Source organism: Puccinia triticina, chromosome 8A (assembly GCF_026914185.1).
Source record: "Puccinia triticina chromosome 8A, complete sequence".
NCBI classification, from domain to species: Eukaryota; Fungi; Basidiomycota; class Pucciniomycetes; order Pucciniales; family Pucciniaceae; genus Puccinia; species Puccinia triticina.
In genome coordinates this window covers 1,874,206-1,897,565 of record NC_070565.1, presented here as the reverse complement: position 1 = coordinate 1,897,565, position 23,360 = coordinate 1,874,206, and the positions used below count along the sequence as shown (strand labels likewise).

The window sequence follows — 23,360 nt, the reverse complement described above, 5'->3', positions numbered from 1 at the left end:
CGCGAAGCGTCTCCGAAGGAGAGGCTTAGGACTAATGTCCCATATTTGGCCTGAGGCTGACGTGTTTTTTCAATGAAAATGTATGATTTTGTGTTTACAACTCTCCTACAACTTGGTATCACCTCACAATCCAAATCCCAGTTGGCCATGTCTAGCCCTTGATCTCAGCTGTCTTGTACATGTTTTTTCAAGTAAATTCATCAAGAACTGGCCGCTCAGCAGCCATTCTTGTAAGGGCATTTTCTGAGCAATGTGACAGACCCGCCGGGCCATTTTCAGGTCAAGTTCAGCCACTTTCTCACGGTTTCAGCCTTACAAGGCCTCGCAAGCCATGCTTTTACAACAATTTTTTTTTCAAGGGATGGGGGTAGGTGTTGTGTTAAACACATCAGAATATGTAGAAAGAAAAACTGATTCTAATGGTGCCAGAGGCTGTGAAGAAATCCGATGGGTATACGGTGATATGGGGGTTAGAAGGAATTTTTAGATGTTTGGCTGGGCAGCCTCAGGCCAAATATCGGGATTAGGCACAAGTCCCTCCCGCAAGCGGGAGGGTTCTCGCGCCCCGCGAGCACAGGGACGAGCGTGTACAGCCTCTCTGTCGACCGCACAAAGTGCGGGAGAGGCTTGTGTCTAAAACGCGCATGCTCGCGTGTCACGGTTGGGCTTTTGAGGTCATTTTATTTTGTAAAAATCCTATAAATTAAACACAACCACCCAGTGGATAATGAAGTTGGGCAGGGTGTGCCCAGGATGAGGGTCTTCATCCCCATCAAGAAGGATCTTGAATTTTTCAAAAATTGTATGTGTAGGATTTTTTACAAGCCACTTTTAGTCCAGCATGACTTTGTTTTTTTTTTCTTCAAACCAAACCATTCCTTATGTAATCAATAGAGGACAAGACAGCCATCCCAAGATAGTAAATTGAAATTTTTTGGAGGAATTTTGTGAAGGAGGGATCCTGGTTGAGAAGCCAAGAATCAACTTCAGTTCAATCCTGAAGAGCAGATTTTTGGATTTTTGTGATCTTGCAAAAATTCTTGCTGGTCCAATTTTCAGAATATTATTTTGAAAATTGGATGAGCAGATCCGCACAATCCTCCTCTATCTCCCACCCAACTTTATATCTCCGGGGAGATGGATGTACAGGAGGTGCAGCCGTCCAAAAGTCGGCTACACCAAAACTGGCCAACCGTGACGCGGTTGTACATAAGTCGGTTTTAGACTCAAGTCCCTCCTTCGGAGGGGTCGCTCCGCGACCTGGGCTGCCCGCCCCCCCGCAGAAGAGGGACTTCCACAAGTTCGGCACAGGGAGGGACTTGTGGTCAGCACCCCAAAAGACTGGGATACGGCTATTCAATAGTCCACCAAGACACCGCGCGGGGGCTACGGGATAGCCGTTTGGGCGATCTCGGTTCTTGTCGGTTCGCTTCGTTACAGTGCACTTGTTTATGTACATGTGTGAACTTGTGCGCATGTAAACCAAGTTCGACCAACCCCAGTCAGCCAGGAGCGGATCGGAGCAATCCGGCTCATACACCGGCTCAAGCCCGGCGTCCAAGTCCTTTTCTCACCCCTCAACGGCGGCACCATAGGCAGACTCATCCCGGCAACGGTTCGATTCCTCAGGCCCCACGTTACGTCATGGCAAACCCCAACTCCCCCCCCGGAACCGTAGCAGGCGACGCCGCCGCACAGATACCTCGTATCAGACGTTAAATACCGGGACCTCTAGACGCAGCCGGACTAAACGTCTTTCTCCTCTGTTGCGGGCGCGGTGGAGACCCCCTATTACAGTTTGCAGCTATAAATAGATGTGCGAATTCTGATTGGCACCCGAGTTTCACCAACGTCGCTGCCTCCACCCATCCAGTCCTCTCACGCCGGGTGCACTCTGAAGATGTATCAAGGTCTTTTTCGTTCCATGTCCTTCATCTTCCCCTGCTTTCGTTTCTCTCTGTCTCTCACCTTCTTCCTTGTGACCATCGACTCCGCTCGCCGAGTCCAACCCACCAGCTCCTCCCACACTCACCAGCTCGGACCAGCCCCAGTACCGGTCTTCCTGCCTGCCGGTCGGCTGGAGCGCAGGGCCCCGTTTTGCTGTGTGTTAACAACAACAACAAAAACACCAACAGTCGAGACTTGCTTCCTCCCTCAGAGTGTAAATATCTTGAGCAGCTTGTAGATGGATCTTCTCGAGTGGAGGCTGGCTTGATTATAGCAGGGCTTCGTGCAAGTCAAGCTTGTTGTCATACATGGACAACACCAATATTACTATTCATTCATTCATTCATTAAACTCATCCGATCGACTGGTGACTTCCTTCAACAAAGCTTCCCGCTCTCGGCTGGACCACCCCAAAAGACTGGGATACGGCTATTCAATAGTCCACCAAGACACCGCGCGGGGGCTACGGGATAGCCGCTTGGGCGATCTCGGTTCTTGTCGGTTCGCTTCGTTACAATGCAGCACTTTACATGTGTACTACACTTCCCAAGTTCGACCAGCCGGGTCAACTGCTGCGCGCAGTCCCGCGGGTAAACCTAGCCTAACCTGAGCTCGAGTGCCCGGCGAACCGATAACATGACCATTGTCACTCCACCGGTGTATCATCAAAGTCTTCAATCACCATCAGAAAAACCGATAACAACACCCTAATTGTACGTTCACCACATTTCTCTTCTCTCAAGCCCTAGACACCGGTCTACATTGCTTATCACCTTTTCTGACTGCCAACCTTCCTCTGCGTCTCCTCCATGATCCATTCTGTTTTCTCTACCCTCCGAATACTCAGCCCTCCGAATACTCAGCCCTCCGAATACTCAGCTGCCCCTTGATGGATTCAACTTTTGACCCCGTTGGCGATCGACCTGCCCCTTGTAGGACTCAACGATCGAGCCCCGCGAAAGCGGCGCAAGAAAATTCAGACCCGCGAAGAAGACGGTTCGCGTCCCCTCCCCGCGCCTCAATCCCACGACGAGCTCATGAAGCTCACCATTGGACAGCTTATTTCCCATGCTCAGGAGGGGTCCAAGGGGGCCATGTCAGACGATGACCGGGAGTTTTTTGCTAAATTTTATGAAGAGCAACGAATGAAACTTGCCATACAAGCGATTGAGCGAGGTGTATCTGTCTCAATGGTCGACACCTTCCTGTAAGCTTGGTTTTAGGTAATGTCATCAGCTATCAGCAAGCTGATCAACCACTTCCTTCCATGAGTCCCAGCGGCTCACGAGTTGCCTTTCGAGATCTGAATGAATGGAATTTGTTCCTCAAAACACCCGAGGCTCGAGAAATCTTCCGAGGAGGTTAGAAAAAACATCACTTTCTTCCAAATTGCATTCGAGATGTCCAATAATTGAAAAACTGTCCCCCCTTTCCCCTACACAGCCGGAAAAGGGGTCTCGCACAACTGCATGATGGCTCAGGTGTCAGCCCTCCGGGATGCATTGCCGGACGAGGAGCTCGCGGCACGTCTTGATAAGGTTCGCACCAGCAAGGAATCAACTTCAACTCAAGAGTTGACTCCATCTGAACTGGCACTCGATGGTGAGGTGGATTCGTCGCCGGGTCCTCAAGAAAAGGCTGTGACTCTATCGGGCATGCGAGCCTCTGTCTCAGCCAGTCGAAATTCAGGCCGAGTAGAGAACTTCCTTGATGAATGGCTTAAAAAGGTAGGTCACCAATTTAGTAATATCTGCATGATGCACACCGCAGCTGACCCGCTTCGACAGGCTAAGACTGTTGCATGTAGTACAAACTGTGATATGATTGTATTTGCGGTATCAAGACACCTAGGGCCACATTCCTTCCAGTTGGTCAAAACGACACACGGTGCGACCCCATTCCGCAAGTACGCCGACGACATCAATGGCCTGAACACCTATGCAGCTCGCTTTCAGTCCTACTTGACTGGACACAGCACCGATCAGATTGCCGAGCTTGCCGAGGGACTTGAGAAGGACCCATCAAGACCCATCAGTGTCACAACACGGATTTCCCGCCTCATCGGTTTGTAGTCATTCCATCTATTTATGCTCATTTCACCCAGCTGACATTGCTCAACTCGATTGGCTTCACATAGCCAAGAAAACAGAGAAGATACTGGTCAAACGGCCTTGGTCGAGAAACAAGAAGAAACTTGCGGCGGCAGGCTTTTGCCTTGTCCTCCACCCTGAAATACGAACTCCTTATGAGAAGATCTCCTCACCAAGCCGTCGCCTCACGCCGACCGATATCCGCCGGCTTCATATTGACTTGGATGACCGATTTATTGACATTGTCAAAGTAAATCCTTCAACCAAATCCAACAACACTGACTCAGATGCAAGCAGTAGCGAATTGACGCCTGGTCCTCAAGGCAAACAATCAACCGCTGGTAATCAAGTCAAACGACCGAAGGCTGTTCATCAAGCAAAACAACCAAACCCTAGTCATCGAGCCAAAAAAACCGCCCCTTGCCCTCCACTTCAACGATCGCCAACACCTTGTGTTCAACATGAACGATCTCACTCAGTTTCTAACAGTGAAGAATCTCTGGCTACATTTCGTCGCCGACATAGAGAGCACGTCCACGCGGCCAGAAATCACCCAACTCCTCCTAGCCTTAGCTCTTCTCAAGAAGATGCCAAAGGCCAAACTGATCAAGATTCAAACTATGATGGCTCTGCCGGTGGCTGGCAGGAAGGATCTGAAAGTGATTCACATTAATGCTAATTGCTTGAACATGGTTGTGTTTCTTTTTGCATAAATATGATTGTGTTTGTTTTTTGTCACCTCTCAAGTTTTTCTTCCCGCATTGTACCTGGTGCCTCGCCCCGGTCGGTCAAGGCGTCGTTGTCTTCCGGCCGGGGTGTTGTGGAGCTGGGTGTCCCCTGGCGGCGTTGTCGGTGGATTCCCAGCTCTGACCAGGGCGGTTAATTGTTCCTACAAGCTTGTTTTGTGCGTTCAAAAGTGGGGACCCGCAGGTACCCTGCAAAAGTACCGGCGGTAACTGCCTCAGTGCCGATGAACCTTACTAATCAAGCAATTTCATCAGTTGACAATAGGAGTGGAGGATACTGGGTGGCTACTTTCGAAGCAACTAAAAAATTTCTCAAAAACCGATGCTGAATCAGACGGAAACTCTTGCGGTGACTCGGTTGTTTACGGCGAAGTGGACTGTCAAGAAGAGCAGAAGTTCCTCGAGTCTCCCCCTACTCCACCTTCTTCACCATCACCGTGCGAAGAATGTCAATACATCTCCGAAGATCCAGATCACAAATTGAATCAAAGAAAAAGGGATTTGATAGGACAATTGTCCAATTATTTAAATCTCCCCCCAGAAGATTCCGAGTTTCCCCATCTGATGATACAAGAGCTCAGAGAAGTAATGTGAGCTAACAACACCTTTCTCCTTTCGTATCTAATTGTCTTTCGCCAGTATCAATACAATGCGGATTCTCTCTGACCCACATTGTTACTTCAAAACAAACAAAAAACAGAAGAAATTATTGTGCGGGATGCAGGACTTTTTGTCAGGGCCAAGGAGTTTAATCCAACTAAGGTGCTGTAGCGCAGGGTGGCAGCGGTAAGGTGGTGCTAGCACACAGGAAAACAGAGTTGCTGTTAGTGCTGCTACGCTAACATTAAGAGGCACCTGTAGTGTAGTGGCCCACTGTTATTATAACTGCTGATGGCAATAAATTTTGTACACAGATTTTGTCTCTTTGCCTTGTCAATGGGATGGTTTGCAAATGTATTGTGTACCTTCTCTGTGCTGCTTACACTATATAAGAGTTTATACACTATGTAGGAGTTTGCACAGAGATTCTCTCTTTTTGGTGTCCCTTTCAAGTTTGTATTTTTGGTCATGAACCTTTATTACAAGTTTATCACAAGGGGAATTTTTTGTCTTGGACATGTGGCATGGAAAGTGGAATGCAGAAAAGGAGTTTGTATTCTCACACAAGTGGGTATTTCAAAGGAGTATACATCTGTTTATCTTCCTTATTTTTTACATCAGTCTGCAGATGGTGTATCAGCAGAGCGGCTAAAAGGCCAGATGTGAACCACCCTAATGGTTATCAAGTGATTTATTTGAAGTATGAGATTTGTCTAACTCATGTCTCATATGAGGCACAGCTTAAACAACCATCCCCTTACTCTGGCTGGTTTTTATTGACTAAAATATATATACATGTCAATTGAATTTTACCAAACTTGGTAATGATGAGATTGGAATAATTAAAAAGATCATATTGGAATATTTAGAAAGTTGACATTGGAGTAATTATATAGATTACATTGGAATAATTAATAAAGATGCCATTGGAATAATTTTCATGATGTAACATAAATCTGAATAGAAAACATAAATATGGAACAAGTCACCAACTTCAAGAATGTGAAACTCACATCTCACTTCACAAACGACATACATCCATAATAATTCAATTTTGTGTAGTTTAGCTTTGATTATAGCATTCAACATGCTGTGTTTGTTTCAATAAGAATCCATAACAGCTATTCCCATTTTAGACAAGCTCAAAAATTAGAAATCCATAACATCCAAATAATATCATTCTGGAGGAGTAAACTTTGATTTATTTATTTCTAAATATAACCAGAGAATGTGAAATATATATATGTCACACAATTAATTTGAGCTGATTCTCCTTGCAAAGAGATACAATAGTCACAATCATCATATCAGTTTTGTGAGAGGCTTATCAGTTTCTTGACAGGGTGACAAGCAAATCTTCTGCAAGTTGATTTGCAGTCATAGTGTTCATATCCTCTAAATATTCATCTTCATCAGGTCCATCATCATCCTCATCATCTTCACAACCCTCCTCGCCCTCCCTATTGCGTCCACCAGTCTCACGGTCTACACCAGACACCTCTTCAGGGTGATCCACAGGCTGATGAGTGGGAGGGAGCTCCTCAGCTCTACCAAATACTGTCACTTGAAACAATCGGAAATCTCCAGGAATGCCGGAAAGAAAGCCAGCGCGCATGGTAGAAGTCATTTTGTTGATTTGGCCTCGCCACTTCCGTAAAAGCTCAATGTCGCCTGTCTGGTGTGCTGTTTTCGATAGGACATCCAGAATTTTCTTGTCCCATGCAACCTGCAATCTAGACATCCGTATTAACTGAGAATGTATCAAAACTTTTGCTGATAGAATCCGGTTCTCCATAGAATGATGTGATTGCAGGGATTCGTGATCTAATAGGTTGGTCGACCGCTGAGTTAGTGCTTCAGGAGTATCAGGTGTCTGAAATAGCTCAGAAAGAGTAGACCAAAGAAGTTCATGTTGATTGATGGCCCAGTGCATTGCTCGACGTACTTCCCAACCAAGCCTTCTCTTCTCCTCTACAGCGCGTTTGAAGCTTGAAAGATGACGAATACCGTGTTGAGTGTTGACATCAATAGCCCAGGGTTCGTTTCCATTGGTAAAAAAACCGTCGTTCCAAAAAGCATCGTTTGGTTGAAGACGAAGCAACTCAGCATACTCGATTATTGGTGGTGGATGGTGAGTTGGACAGGCATTGATGAAGGCCCGAGCTCGTTGGGTGTATCTTTCCAGTGAATTCTTGAGCTGATCCGCCCTTTTGCGCACCGCAAGGACCAATCTTTGGTTGCCACGAGTACCTACAACAAATACCGGTCAATCAGCTACATTGTCTACTTGCCCAAAGGCAGAATTTAAACGTGGATGAACTTGCCCAAAGTCGTACTTTCTCCGGCTCGACAGGCTCGCAACAGAGGTTGCTTTTCCTCCACTAAAGCCAGGAATCGTTGTTGTACCTCAATTTTTGAGTGCCAAACCTTCCAAAGTAGATCACACTGGTTACCTAACTCCATGCATATGTAAGTAATACCCCATTGGTGTGACAGATGTTAATCAAGGTGGGAAATAAACCACTGGAACTCAACTTGTGAGGTTATCCATCAGCATATCGGAACGGATCCTAGCCCGCTGGTTTCGAATTTTAATGTCAAGATCTCTGCATGTGTTTGCCCAAGCCAAAGACTGCTCCACAGTGGGGGCCACACTTGCCCTTTAGAAGAAGAAACCCATTGGTTGGAATAAGAAAATTATTCCGGCCTCCAGTAAGATCTTTACCTTACCAAGCTGCATCGTGCTCCTCCTGCAAGCACAAAAGACGGCCTAATTCCTGTCGTTGGGACTCGCGGGCGTGATTGAACGTTAAATGATACTCTTGTTCAAGGGCCCATTGTGCCTCAAAGAACTCGTTGGTGTAGTTGTTACCAGGGCAGTATGGATTTGGCAAAGCATGGATTTGGGAAAGCGCTTCGCTAGCAGATTGAAGTGTTTCTTGTGCATTTCGTAACTTTTTTAGAAGCCAATCAGCAGTAGCTTCAAGTAACTGTTTGATAAAGTAATCTGATCGAGTTTGAAGGGAGTCAAATCGATGTAGCCTGGTTGATACACGCAGAGTGGATATAAGGGGTGACATAAAAGACCAATATCTCTCAAGACCTTCACCGTCAGTTAAGCCCCACCAGTCGTTCAGGCGAGGGTTGTACTTAACCTGGCATGACCACTCATGCACATAGGCATGGAAAATTGACGTTCCAAATCGGAGATCAGTGATTCGGTCACTTAATAGGCCTCGCTACAGAGTAAAGACAACATAATAGTCAGAGTTGAAATTCATGGCCTAGTCTGATGCTGAGGTTATGTGGATGGATACCTTTTGAATGTGAGTTTCAAGGTGACATCCAATATTGTACAGCACCCCAAGCTTATGATTTGGCAAGTCAAGCAATATGTTTCGAAGGAGAGAGACCGGGTAGAATAGCCTTGAAAGATGAAACTAAATTAGTACAAGTATAAACATTGCCATAAAACAGCAATTTGATAGATGGAGTACTCACTTTTCACCGGTTTTATAGACATTAATGTGCAATAGTGGGACATCATGTCGACATGTGCTCGCAAATAGTCCATTGTCATCACATTTGTCCCATGTTGAATCATTTCGAGTATCGTCTGCTGCCTTGTGTTGATCAGAGCAAGGTGGCTAGTGGGAACAACAACTTATGTGTTTAAGATACATAGCAAACTTCAGTTGGGTGATTGGTATGATTGGAACTCACATTGATTCCGACTGCTGATTCATCTGTCTCTTCGATAGCTGCTACATCCAAATGAACCTTTGAGTGGGGAAGGAAGCTATGCGGGTACTGATCTTCACGAGGGTTGTCTTTACTTGCATATGCATAGTGTCGTTGCTGGAAGTTGCCATCCATTGCAATCATCACGTCGGGTTCAGCTTTGTTTGCCTTAGTTTCATTTTGACTTGGACCGAAGCAACGTGGACATTTTCTGGCCCACTTATCGTGTTTGGTGAGTTGTAGGCCATCTTCGAATAGCTTTCTTTGGCCGTCTAAGATGCGACGATAGAGATCGGTACAGTGGGTGAATGGAACTCGAAGGTCTCGTCGCTTGCGATCTGATCCACGGTTGAACAATGGGCTGCTGCTTCGACTATCGAGATAGGATGAAAGGGATTGGATAAAGGCGGATCCGGATACTGCGGAGGCTTGCCATAGTAAGTGGTGGTATTGGACCAGCCGGATTGAGAAGGCAGATCGGGGCTTTTCGACTGAGCATGCAAAGTAGCCATGGTGCATGAGTCGGATGGGGTCCGGCGTACACTTGCAAAATGAGATGAGCTGGCTTGGGTGGCGCTCTACATATTTCAACAAGTTTTTGTGGATTAATTGTGGGATCCAAGGGATGTTTCCATGGTAAATAACTCACCGAGTATGTCCACCAAGTCAACCGGTCGTTGATGGATGTTTGTCAATTCGCATGTACAGATATCGATAGGTGATTCGAATCCGACAGCAGGAATAGTCCAGTTCTTTGTTTTTTGCTGACACAAAAGATAGGTGGCCAGGGCTTGGGTTTCGACAAGGCTCCATTGTTGATTAATGCGATCTCTTTTTTCAGCGTAGCGGCGAAGACGGAAATATTCTGCATGAGTAGAAATGATCTCATTCCCATCTTCGTCAGCTCTACGCAAGTCATTATCAATGAAGCTGCCTAGTAATGGTTGAATGGGAGCAGGTGACTCTTGTGGTCCCCTTTCTTGAGCTCTCAAGGCTTGCCCAGAAACTGGATGGTGAAGTCGTCCGGCGAGCTGAACAGATTGACCATAACGTCGATGCTCGGCGTCGTGCTGATACGAGCGGTCCCTAAGAGTCCGGCTGCGTCTAGAGGTCCCGGTATTTAACGTCTGATACGAGGTATCTGTGCGGCGGCGTCGCCTGCTACGGTTCCGGGGGGGGGAGTTGGGGTTTGCCATGACGTAACGTGGGGCCTGAGGAATCGAACCGTTGCCGGGATGAGTCTGCCTATGGTGCCGCCGTTGAGGGGTGAGAAAAGGACTTGGACGCCGGGCTTGAGCCGGTGTATGAGCCGGATTGCTCCGATCCGCTCCTGGCTGACTGGGGTTGGTCGAACTTGGTTTACATGCGCACAAGTTCACACATGTAAACAAGTGCACTGTAACGAAGCGAACCGACAAGAACCGAGATCGCCCAAACGGCTATCCCGTAGCCCCCGCGCGGTGTCTTGGTGGACTATTGAATAGCCGCTAGCTTAACACAAGCCCCTCGTTTCAGAGGGAGGCGGGTGAAACACCGCCGGGCGCCTCTCGCGGAGCGAGCCTCTCTAGCTTAACACAAGCCCCTCGTTTCAGAGGGAGGCGGGTGAAACACCGCCGGGCGCCTCTCGCGGAGCGAGCCTCTGAAAGAGGGGCTTGTGGGGTATCCCTGACTTTTGGCGTGAGCGGTTTTCAAATTTAGGTGGGAGGAATTTGCCTCCGCTTGTTCCCTATCTTGCAGAGGGAATTTCCCGAGGCCTGTTACACCAATTGAAAGGCCTACATCCGGCCCTTCCCATGCCCAAGCATGGATAAAATCCAGCAAACCATCCGGTGGCCATGGCCCTTTGAAGTTTTACATTTTTGAGACGAGTGACCGGCAGATTGTTCAGGGCTTGCACTGTATGAAGCCCGCCAGTCGGATGCATTCCATCCTTGCATGAATTGCGGCCGTCAATGATCTGAAAAAAAAAACTGATGGGCTGTATCTTCTAGAGTACAGCTCCATGTGGATTCCCATTCCTTCCTGCTCCGAGCTGAGCTCCAGCTTTCAAGAGCTTTCAAGTCTCAGGAAAGTGATATTTTTCTAAAGAATGTTTAATAAAAAAAATACCAGCAGGAAGGCAAGATGCCCGCCTGCTGGGAAATGTGCATCTCATCCGAGGGGGAGCTCAGATGAAGACGCCATCCACGGTTGAAGTGAATATTACCCAAAATACAGCGAAAATGGGAAATCTCTCACCCCAGGACGGGCACTTAAGTTGCAAGCCCCTCTTCCAGAGGCTCGCTTCGCGAGGCGCCCCCGGCGCGCCGGTCCTTCGGCCCCTGGAACGAGGGGATTGTGTTAGGCTAGGAATAGCCGTATCCCAGTCTTTTGGGGTGGTGGTCAGTTCGCTGTGGGAGGCGCCTGCTGTCCTAGCTTAACACAAGCCCCTCGTTTCAGAGGGAGGCGGGTGAAACACCGCCGGGCGCCTCTCGCGGAGCGAGCCTCTGAAGAGGCTCGCTTCGCGAGGCGCCCCCGGCGCGCCGGTCCTTCGGCCCCTGGAACGAGGGGATTGTGTTAGGCTAGCCTGCTGTCTGTGCTGAGTCTCAGGGCCAGCCGTATCTCTCGACTCCCCGGTCTAGCCCAGCGAATACACACGGGCCGTCCAGCCATCCCGCTTCCACACGCAAGAAATGGCTGTCCGCGCGTTAGTTCCGGACAGCCATTTCTTGCGTGTGGCTGGAAGCTGGTCGAAGGCTGCCTCCGACAGGCAATATCGGCCGTCCAGCCATCCCGTTTACTCGAGCAGGGGGAGATGGGAGGAGCTTTGTGCTGCCTCAGAAAGCCTTTAAATAGAGGGGCCGGTCGCGGGTCATTGTCTCTTTCATCCCATCTCATACTAATACTATCCTACCTAATAATACATCCTCTTCTTCGCTATAGCTTGCCACCACAACATTCAGAAAGCACTTCCTACAGTTCAAAATACTTGTTACATCACACCATCAAAAGAAAGTTACCGAAATGCGTTTCGCTTTAGTTGCTGGAGCTCTAGTCCTAGGTGGTAAGTTAGCCCATCACCAGCCTTGCTACACCAAATATCCCAGAAACTGACTCGACTTCTTCCTGTTATAGCCACCGTTTCGGAGGGCCGTTCCATTGCTCCCAGCCCGGTGAAAAGGACGACCGAGCACCTCGAGTTTGCGACCCCGACGCGCAACCTAAAAAGAGCCCGCCAAGAGAGCGGCTGGAACCCGGCCACCGAGGCCGATGATGAGTCCTCGAACCAGGAGAACGTCGACCCGTCCGCCTACCACTCTAAAACCCCCAACGGCGCGAAAAAGAATGGGCACAAAGCCCCGAAGATGTATCATGAATCCGCGCCCATGGGTGGCTCCCCGTTGGCCCACATGCCCCTCTCGCCGCTGTCTCTCCATCGCATGTACAAACGAACCAAAGGCTCAAAGAATCAGTCAACAGAAGAAGAGGTCAGTCTTTTCATCTTGGCCTTGTTGCGCACGCCAAATGCTAAACTTTTCTTCCCTCTTTTTCAATTGTGACAGACAATGCCGTCCCAGGGGATCAACGAAAACACACCACCTACTTTTGAAGAGTACATCAACTCTTTTCCTTCTCGGCCTAATAGGAGCCTTCACTCAGCGTCCACCGACATAGACCGTGATCATGCTAAGCTTGCCAGCCCCAAACCAGCAAGTGAAGCAGGTTTTTCTGTTGCAAGTGAGACATTCCCAAGTGACATTCCAGGGTTTGTGGACATCGCTCTCCCTGATCAACACGCCGGGGTAGCCAGGACTGTCTCCGGGCTAGCGTACTCTATGAACTCTGATCTGGGTACCGGTGAACTCGAACTCGGCACTTCAACATCGCACTCGACTCAATTCTTCATGTCTCCCATCAAGACGCACCCGGGCTCCTCACTCTATCGCTTGAGGGTTCCCGTCATGGATAGCTCTACTTTCCAGACTGTTGATCATTGCGCCACCTTCCCCATAACGCATGCAGGTCCCCTATCTCTGAAAAAATGTGGTAGCTTGCCGGGTTTCTCTCAAAGTAAGAGAATCATTTTTTTATGAATGTTCATTTCTGCAGTGTTGACCTTTTGTGTTCCTCTACTTCTCCAGCCTTTTCTTACGACACTGCTTCCGGCGAGCTGCAGCCAGTCTACAATGATGCTCCCAGTTCCAGCCTAGCTGAAAGCAATCAAAATCTTCCAGGCCATCAGATCAACAAGCGCCAATTCTACCGAGTTCCAAACTGCGAATCGGAATCTGCCCCTCTATCAAAACGAGATGGTACACCACCATCTGCTGCTGCTATTTTCTATTTTGTCCCCGTAGAAGGTGTTAAGACTGGATCTTATCCCACCTTTCCTTCAACAAACTCAGATTAGTAAACACTTCTAAAACTGTATTTTATTGTAGCTTTCCACATCATAATTCATCTATATTATCAAATGAAGTATTATGTTGTAGCTTGCTTCTATTCAACAAATTATTATCACTTCATGTTGGCGCCCTTTTCTTTCTTTGGTCAATTTTCTTGAACAATATCAGAAGCCAGCCAGCTGCTGTAGTGCGTCTGGGTGACCCAACAAAAGTCATTGATTAAGATTCAGGCCATAAGCAACCATCTCTTGTTTCGTCAAATAATATGAAGCGGATAGGATCTTCTGACCAACAGATAGCTTGATAGGCAGTTCAAGCCCTGATACACTTCAAGTTCTTGGTTCCAAGTAGCTTGTTAAGAAGCTCTCTAATACACTTAAGTTCTCAGTGCTAAGATCAATGTGCACATAAGTATAGCCTTGAGAATATTAGCTGTTGGTTTATAAATCTTATGGCATCACTGATAGTCTGAAGCCTGTGAATGGAGCACTTCCCTTCAAGCTGGAATAATCTGGGATTTCAGATGTTGCAATCTGAAATTTGGGACCATCCACCAGAAACTTAGAAGCTTTGATATTATCAGAGTTGAGTGCTGGTGGTTCAAAGAAAAACACCACCAAAAACCAACTTTCTCTCATACAAAGATAACTGATAAGTCATGAGTCCCTCCAGCAAAGCTGGGTGTTGGCAAGGGTGTAAGACCCTCCTTGTGTGATTAAATGGCCTTGGCCCTAATTAAATGGCCTTCTGGCCCTAATTTATGGGCAGTTGGGTGGTGCTAAAAAATTCTGATCCAAGATGAACAGGGCTAAAGTGCTGGACAAGTGGGATTGGGAAAAATGGAGATGGGGACTGAGGACTAGTGGAGCGTGAGTGGAGTTCATTGCGTGGGGGAAACAGACACAAAGAGAGGGCCTGACTATTATTACCCAGCTCTTCTTTTCCTGTACTCTCTTGGATGGTGTAGTGGAAGAAAGTGTCTGGACCACTACTTGGCTCTGCAAGATTATCCCAGAGAAAGTTGGGTGATTTGGAGAACTCCGCTCTGCACTAAAAGCGGGGTAAATGAAGTAAATCAAGTATAATAATAAAACTCAACAGAAGTCAACAGTAAAATAAAACTCCGCTGCATAAAAGAAGATAACTCTGTGAAAAGGCAAGAAAACACCTGTAAAGCAAGCACAAGACTTCTGCAAAGGACAACCACAACACAGGTAAAGCAAGTCCTCAAAGTAAACTCCACTCTGCAATGTACACAAAGTAAGAGAAGGACAAAAGTCCGCAAACTAAAGTAAAAACTGTAAAAGAGAGTCTGTGGGAATTATGAGGCAGAATCCTCCCTCCCCTACTGTAGTTTTATAGAGAAAACAAGGAGAACTAAAATATATCCTCCGCCCGCCATCTGCCAACTCTGTTCACATATGCACACTTGTCATCCGCCAAGCGCTATACACACGCACAAACAATGGGCGGTTATGTTGTGGTGAGCCTAATCAAAACCTCATCAAGTAAACAGACAGCTTGTCAGCCTGTAGGTAACTAACTGTGTCTGAGAGGGTTGTTACTAGCAAGATGTTAGTTTAAAGTGCCAAGGATGGGCCAATGGGTTTGTGGTAAGACCTGTAAAAGGTTTCACTCTATCAGTAATCTTGACTGAGAGGCTTGCTCAATGAAGGCACATCCAGATCAACACAAGGTGTTAATAGGCATCCAAGGAATAACTCAACTTGGGTTTGTGGTTTTACCTACAAAAGGTAAGGGTAATCAAGAGTTGATGTTATTCCTGAATTGAAAGATGGGTGAGAATGAAAGTATTGTTTAACTATGGTGTCAGGGCGGGTCTCTATCGTGGCCGCGCCCTGAATCTTAACCTTAGATATATTCTAAGGTTCCCAGCTGGTCTCAGCTGTCACGACGTCCGTCGGTACTCAACTTGGCCGTAGCACAAGGAGGAAAGCTGCGCCTCCGTCTGGAGGGGCTGGTTGAGCGTATACAACCGGAATCCGAAGGACTCGAAGAACTGGTCCTGTCTAGGACAGGGAAAAGGCCCGACTTACCTAGTGAAACAAGGAGTTGGGTCAAGTGCGGAAATGATGAGACTAAGGAAAAGGTGGATCAAGAAATAACCCCAATCGCTGTGTTTGGCGTAAGCGGTCAAATACAACAATAAAGCCGGGTGTGGTAACTGATCTGGGGGCTATTCCTGGTAGGAACAATCCCTGATACTTATACCCCAGCTATGCTGGGTTAACTTGTGGTTTGATGTGCATCGGCACTCTACAATCTATCCACCTGGGAATCTTATTAGAAGATGCCCAGGTATTGCTCACTCACTCACTCGAGGTTGGTGAGCCTAATGTCATGCTTCACTCAGGCTGGCCTGCCCACTCGGGGGCGACACCTGAGTGCGCTCTCTGGTCAGAGGGGTTGCTTGGTTGCAGGCTGCTCTCACTCGCAGCGGCCCGTAATTTGTCGCCGTCTGCGCTGTCTTGACTAGCAGACTGCTGACATTTGCCCCCCCAAAAAAGCACTGCTCTGATAGGGGTTGTGCCAGGGTTGCAACAGTTTGCGGCGCGAAATTTGCGCAGCAGTACTTCTGAGTTGGAGATAGCTTCCTGCGGCAACCACTTATTGTGATCCGCCAATAACCCCTTAAATCGTGCGTTGTTAATTGATTCGTCAAAATCAAAAACCTTCCTGCCAATAGTAAATTGACGTCTTTCCGTATTTAACAAGGATATTTTGTAATGGACTAAGTAGTCATTTCCAACAATGAAGTAGCGTGAGGTCATATTGTCCATGACTACGAATTTCATAACCATCCTGACATCTTTCAGGACAAGTTGAATATTGACAATTCCCAAAGGGATCAGCGCCCCAGACGCACTATGGAATTTTCCAGGCTGTATTGGAAGAATGAACTTCTCCCAGCCCGGGCAAAATTGTGCAAGGTACGTTTTCCCTACCACCAAGCGCACAGCGCCGCTATCCAATAAAACAAAACACTCCTTTTCGCAGCAGGTCATCTGCACAAGGTTATTCCTGCCGCGTGTCGTGCCGACAACATCCGCGCCAGAAGATATGGCACCGATAATCGGCCCACCATCTTCCGGGTCGCTACCCTGCTCCGCGGCTGCTTCTGCCCCTTCGCCGTCATCAACCGCATTGACATTCTTAGGGCACTTACGAGCGGTGTGCCCTGTTTCCTTGCAGGTGAAGCATTTAATATCGGAGGGTGGAGGTTTAGTTTTATCTAAAGCTTGACCCGTAGGTTTGGAGACGAGAGGAGGGACCACCTCCGGGGGAAAGCGCCGCCGGCCAAGCCGCGTTTTGTCACAAATATCCTCCAGCACATTAATGAAGCTACTAAGGTCGGCATCCGGCCGCTTCATCGCGTTCTTGGCAGCGTATTCCACCTCGTTATCCATAAGGTTCAAGAGCTTAAAATTCAGGGACTCCTGATCTATATTGGGTTCAAAGCACTTCAGTCGGTTATACTGCCGTGTCACCCATTGCGCTGGCTTGGACTTGCCAGGTACAAATCGATCCGCCGTGAAAGCATTCTGCTTTTTCCGTTTCCACACGGAATGTCCAAACTTTTTACAAATCTCCTCTCTCCAGAAAGACCAGGAGTTGTTGTGGTGCGTAAGCCGCATAGTCTCATACCAAGAGAGAGCAGTGCCCGTCAGCATAGTCAGTAGCTTAAGGATAATAACCTCATTGTCTACGTGGCTATCACGATGTGCGGTGTCGATCCACTGCACAAAACGGAGGTGATCGTACTCGCCCTCGCCTGAAAAGCTAGGCCAGTCCGACTTCGCGATGGCAAGATTGAGGCGCTTTTTGAGTTCTGGGTCTACTCCGCTATCTTCGCGGCGTGCTTGCCGTGCGGGGCCCGTGGGCAGATGAGGAGGAGGATCTCGGCCAGAGTTCACAGTTGACAAAGCCTGAACAGTACTGGTGAGCCCTGCGATCTCCTCCCTTAACCTAGCGCCCTCAGCCCGATATTGACTCATCATCCTATCAATTTTTCCATTTAAATTCAGAAAATCAATCCTCTGGCTCTTGCTTTGCTCCTCAAGCTTCTGCTCCACCTCTTCCCCAAGGGTAGACTCGCTGGCGGCATGGGTTTTCCGAAGAAGAGCACCCTGTAACTGCTCGAAACCTGCTTCCAACCTCTCCATCAGATCCCTCGCCAGATCATCCGGGAAACTGGCAGCACTTGGCTTAGCCGTTACCGGGGCAGAGAGCTTCAGGATATGACTCTCCAGCTCGAACAACCTCGCGCTGATGCCCTGCATCTCATGGATGAGTTTTGGATCACTGGGCTCGCGGCTACCCAAGTCGGAGACCGTGATATCCAACGCATTCTGTACAAACTCCTTAAGATTGCGCTCCGTTTCGGCTAACTTCTTGACAGGGGAATCAATCTTGACCCGCCCTAAAGCCTCCTCCAAGTCGTCTAACCTTGTACCCATAGTTCTGATAGTCTCGGAAATAGGGGCGACTGAAGTAGAAATAGAGGTAGATATAGAATTGCTTATAGTAGAGATACCAGCCAGAGAAAACTTTACAGCTTTAAAATTATCGGAGATGATATCTTTAAGGAGGTGAACATTATTAGAAACGGGGGTGGAGACGTCCTTATGGACAGATTTAACAAGGGAGGTGAGAGCAGAGGTGGTATGGGACAAAACCTGCCTAGAATTTCCATCAACCACCTTCTCAATCTCAGAGAACATGTGTTTCAGCATACCGCTGGCTTTGTAAAGCGTTAGTGGTGCTGATTCCCTTGATTGCGGGCCCGCGATTGATCGATTGCCTGGTAGCCCCCCTGAATAGTCCGGCTCATTCGGAACCGTTTGTTGTAGATCGACGTTCAATAGTTCCTTCTTCCCCTCATTCGACCGTTCTGGGCCGGTCGGGGTCGAACTACTTCTGGAGCCTGTTCTGCTTGGCCGTTTACCGGAGGTGCTGGCGGAGGCGCCCCTTGGCGTGCAGAGGCTGCTGGGCGGTTTTGGCCCCTCGAGCGGTTGCTTGGTGCTGGGAGGTTTTGGCCCCTCAGGCGGTTGCTTGGCGCGTTCGCCGGGTTGTTTGCTGGATGGTTTGGATGGGTTACATGAGGGTTCCAGCCCTCGGTCAGAAATAGCAGTATGTCCTGGCTGATCAGTCGTTCCAAACTGTTGTGCGTTGTGATCGCCTGGTCCCTGAGGAGTATCATGGACTCCTGGTTGTTCCCCGCTCGTGCCTCTAGGAAAGCTTGCTTGAATCGCAGGGGGGTCTGGAGAAGGAGCTCGGTCGTGGGATTCCACCCGCGGCGGGCCGCCGCCACGTTTGAACTCTCCAGGCGGGACGAGACTGGGTTTGGCGGACCTAGTTGAGGAAGAGTGGGAGCCGGTGTTACTCTTGGCTTTCTTAGGTGGAGTCATAGTAAAAAGAGAAACTAACCGCTCGGTTCAGTTACGACGATGATGGATGCGATACTGTCTGGAGATCCACCCCGGACAGTGCTGTTAAGGCGGATGGGTTCCCCGAGTAACTGTTGTTCGACAGCCGCGGTCAAGCCTCTAGCTATCGAGGTTTCCCGAGATCGTACGTCCGCGATCAACCCAGTGATGGCTGGGTGGGGCCGACGTGCCAAAGAGGCGGACAAGGCAGGATCGATTGGGTCGATCGTCGTTTGTCCTCCTTGAGCGATGACTGGGAAAAGCTGCGTAGCGAAGTTTGACGGGTCGACACTAGAAGGCAAGCACTTAGCTACACACGTAGAAACTCGGGCCTTGACTCGAGAAACTTACTACTGGTATACCGGTAGAGTTTCGAGATGGAAAGCTGAGAAGTTCGAACTATATCGTGATCACGCAAAACGTATCTGAGAAAAAAAGAAGTCACACTTTGGGTAAGTGGACAGTAGCCAAGGTTTCAGGGAAAAATTTCCCGATGAGGCCCCCAAATGTCAGGGCGGGTCTCTATCGTGGCCGCGCCCTGAATCTTAACCTTAGATATATTCTAAGGTTCCCAGCTGGTCTCAGCTGTCACGACGTCCGTCGGTACTTGACTTGGCCGTAGCACAAGGAGGAAAGCCGCGCCTCCGTCTGGAGGGGCTGGTTGAGCGTATACAACCGGAATCCGAAGGACTCGAAGAACTGGTCCTGTCTAGGACAGGGAAAAGGCCCGACTTACCTAGTGAAACGAGGAGTCGGGTCGAGTGCGGAAATGATGAGACTAAGAGCAACTCCACCGCGGGCCGTATTTTCGGGTCGCTAAAATCTGATCTGCGGAACTGCGCAGCAGCATTTAGAGACGCAAACAGCTGCGGCATACACCGCGAGAGACAAAGGAGTCTGTAAAATTCCGCGAAAGGCAGCTCCCCGTGACCCGAAGCCCCCTGGTTTTACCTGGTCCTCCCGTCGACTCCACATCTTGCCAGCAACAATGGATCGTCTGGCGATTATTCGAAATTTTGTGAACACTCAAGGTACACTCATTTCAGGCGCCATTCAGACAACTCAACAAGTATCCATGGTTCTTCAAGGCGGTGCTGCAGCAATTCAAGAGATCCTCCGAAATGAAGAAAACAGAAGAAAAAGAGTCCCACCCAAACGAGGCGGATCAAGAAAAGGACGAGCACCCAATCTCCGGCGAGACTTTGAAGGAGGCTACCAGCGGTTGTTTAACGATTACTTTTTGGATTCGCCTGTCTACACCGAATACGAATTTCGTCGACGATTCAGGATGCAAAAAGGACTTTTTTTGAAGATAGTTAAGGATGTCGAGCAGCACGACATATACTTCACTCACCGGCGTGACGCATTGGGTAATCTTGGCTTGAGAGGCATTCAAAAAATCACGGCATCTCTCCGAATCTTGGCGTATGGTGGGGCACATGACGCAACCGACGAGTATATCCGTATTGGAGAATCAACCGCGTCAAAAAGCCTCTATAGATTTTGCCAAGCTGTTATTGACTTGTACAGCACTGAGTATCTTCGATCCCCAAACGAAAATGATATCAAACGCTTGTTGGCCGTTGGGAAGGCGTGTGGATTTCCCGGCATGCTTGGCTCACTTGATTGTATGCACTGGGAATGGAAGAACTGTCCCACCGGGTGGCATGGACAGTATCAAGGGAAGGAAAAGGTTGTTTTATTTCTCTTCCTCACACCTTCTTACGTACATCTGCTGATTTTGCCTCCTTCTTATGATCAAGGTTCCAACAATTGTCTTGGAGGCTGTTGCCTCATATGATTTATGGATTTGGCACGCCTTTTTCGGCATGCCAGGGTCCCACAACGACATCAACATCTTGGATTCATCGCCGGTTTTCTCAAATTTAATGAACGGAGTCGCCCCTCCGTGCCAATACACAGTTAACGGCACAACTTATCACCAAGGATACTACCTCGCTGATGGTATCTACCCGGACTACTCAACTCTTATCAAGACTATTTCACATCCGCAAGGTCTCGAACGGAAGGTAAGTCATCAGACTCATGATCAGGTGTACATCAAATTGACTGATTGATTACCTTCAGCATTATGCGAAGATGCAGGAGGCAGCACAAAAGGATGTTGAACGCGCGTTTGGCGTGCTTCAGGCGCGATTTGCGATAGTAGCTCGACCAGCAATGACATGGAACGTCGAAAAGCTACATCTAGTTATGAAGACCTGCATTATCCTCCACAATATGATTGTGGAGGATGAGAGGCATGTAAACATTGATCACATCTACGACCCGAACATAGTCAGAGGACAGCGCAAACCCATCGATAACATTGAGCCTGTTTCACAACGACAAGCCGATTTCTCCTCGTTTGTCCAAAACATGCAGAGAGTCCGAAACTCGGATTTGCACTTTGCTCTACGGAACGATCTGATTGCCCACTTGTGGGCTTGCAAAGGCAAAGAAGGGGATTTGGACAACATAGAATTTTAACTTAAACTTCTGATTTGATTTTTTGTGCGAGAAAAAGTAATCAAAACAAAATTTGGAGAGAAAAAAAAAAAAACTTTGGGAGGGCCAAAAAAGAACAAGGGAAGCTTCTTGTCTTTAAGGCCCACTAGCGCGAGAGTTGTTTAGCGCAGGGGCCAAATGAGTTGATGTTGGAGCCAAAGCCGGAGCTGGAGTAGCCAAAGATAAAGACAAAGCCAAAGCCAAAGCCAAAGCCAAAGCCAAAGCCAAAGCCAAAGCCAAAGCTGAAGCCGCCATTCGTGTTTCAAGCTTGGCTAGTATTCTTTTCCTTTCAAGAGTATAGTATCTCTTGACTTCTTCATCGACCCCGGTAAGATCTTTATTCATGACTGCTTCGTCCGCAATGCGATCGAGGGCTTTTTGTTGAGCAGCCATTGCACTTTCAAAGGACGTTTGTTGCTTTTTGACAACGTCAGCAATTTCCAGATGAGCAGTAGTCATCTTCTTGAGGTGTTCGTGGTTGGACACGTCGAGTTTCTCCTCCTGATAAGCCACCTTAGCCTTCTTGCGACCGATTGGACGAGTCGGCCCGCCACAAGCAGTCTCGTCGCCAGATGTATCTGAAGTCGAGTTTGTCGTACCGTCTCTGGTCGAGCTAGGTAGCAAGCTCGATGATGGGCTAGATGGATTGGGGGCTCCGTTACGTTCAACTTTAGCTTCGTTTTTCTTGGCCAGAGAAGCGATGTAATTATGCCACTTCGGAGCCTTGGAGAGAAGATCGTAGCAACACATGAATCCAAAACTTTTGTCATGGAGCTTCGAGTACAAAGTGAGGGCCATGCTGATCCGGTTAGTTGCCGTCGTACTGCTCGGATTCCGGTGGTTGATTTGGCTGACACAGCCATTAAATTTGTTGAGAGACTGCTGTATGAGGCCCCAATGATTCTTGATGCTTTTCATGGATCGAAAGGGCTCAGAGATCTTCAATTGATAGTGGTTTGTGACCGTGTCCCAGAAAGCGGTCGCAGTTTGATCCGTACCTTTGCGCCCGTCCTCAGTCATCTCAAGCCAAGAGGTACAGATCTGGAGGTCCTCATGCTCGAGATAGTTGGCTGCGCGTACTTTCTTTGCGTCCTCCAATTCGCTGTCTGCCCCGTCTTCATCTTCATTATCTCCATCAGAAGCTGATTTGTCCTCGGTCCCTTTCGGAGCTTTTAAAGCTTTTGGAGCTTCCTGAATCGGTTTCTTGGCAGCCTTTTTTCTCGGTCTTGGATTCGCGTTCTTTTTAGTCTTTGGCTTGGGAACACTGGTAGAAGTTGAATCTTGAAGCAAAATATCAACAAATCAAATCGTCGGCAAGAGTCAAGATCCACTACTGACCGTCTTGTGCAGATATAGTTCTTTTTTGAGAAGCTTTCTGGGGAGCGGTAGAGATTTCGATTTCCGTTGGATCTAATAAGAAGCCAGCAAGAGATCAGAAACTGTGTAGAAAAATATGCAGCAAGCAGATTCAAGAGAATCTCACCGTTGTTGATGCTTGGTGTCAGTGCTTCGAGCGCAGGGTCGAGAAAATCCATTTTGATTTGGCTGGGTCTTGACGATATTGATATGCGACTGGATAGAGATGTGGATATCGGGGGTGCAACCAATGGAGTTTCACAATGTTGTTGTCATGTGACAGTGTCTTTTGGGTCTTTGGAGAGAGTCTCTAGGAGTCCCTACATGTACGGACTCGGGCATGAAATTTGGGGACAGCTGTAAAATTTTGACGCTAATAGCGCCCGCGGTGGGTCGGGTTGAGTCGGTAAATTCCAACTAGAGACCCAATTTAGGGCCCGCGGTGGAGTTGCTCTAAGGAAAAGGTGGATCAAGAAATAACCCCAATCGTTTTGTTCGGCGTAAGCGGTCAAATACAACAATAAAGTCGGGTGTGGTAAC

General features: G+C 48.2%; 4 protein-coding genes across 4 annotated transcripts; 2 read left to right on the top strand and 2 right to left on the bottom strand.

The window, feature by feature from the left end:
* Positions 1–1,924: 1,924 nt before the first annotated feature.
* PtA15_8A189 (uncharacterized protein) lies at positions 1,925–4,710 on the top strand (the record flags this gene model as incomplete). Its single annotated transcript, XM_053171591.1, has 5 exons — positions 1,925–2,102; positions 2,334–2,448; positions 3,226–3,308; positions 3,391–4,011; positions 4,085–4,710. 5 exons carry the CDS (start codon positions 1,925–1,927, stop codon positions 4,708–4,710), a joined length of 1,623 nt encoding a protein of 540 aa, XP_053022840.1.
* A 4,686-nt stretch (positions 4,711–9,396) lies between these two features.
* PtA15_8A188 (uncharacterized protein) lies at positions 9,397–10,320 on the bottom strand (the record flags this gene model as incomplete). Its single annotated transcript, XM_053171590.1, has 2 exons — positions 9,397–9,497; positions 9,774–10,320. The coding sequence occupies 2 exons, from the start codon at positions 10,318–10,320 to the stop codon at positions 9,397–9,399; spliced, it is 648 nt and encodes a 215-aa protein (XP_053022839.1).
* A 1,807-nt stretch (positions 10,321–12,127) lies between these two features.
* On the top strand, positions 12,128–13,514 carry PtA15_8A187 (uncharacterized protein; the record flags this gene model as incomplete). Its single annotated transcript, XM_053171589.1, has 4 exons — positions 12,128–12,167; positions 12,239–12,591; positions 12,667–13,174; positions 13,246–13,514. The coding sequence occupies 4 exons, from the start codon at positions 12,128–12,130 to the stop codon at positions 13,512–13,514; spliced, it is 1,170 nt and encodes a 389-aa protein (XP_053022838.1).
* A 9,122-nt stretch (positions 13,515–22,636) lies between these two features.
* On the bottom strand, positions 22,637–22,999 carry PtA15_8A186 (uncharacterized protein; the record flags this gene model as incomplete). Its single annotated transcript, XM_053171588.1, has 3 exons — positions 22,637–22,728; positions 22,803–22,874; positions 22,948–22,999. 3 exons carry the CDS (start codon positions 22,997–22,999, stop codon positions 22,637–22,639), a joined length of 216 nt encoding a protein of 71 aa, XP_053022837.1.
* Positions 23,000–23,360: the final 361 nt, after the last annotated feature.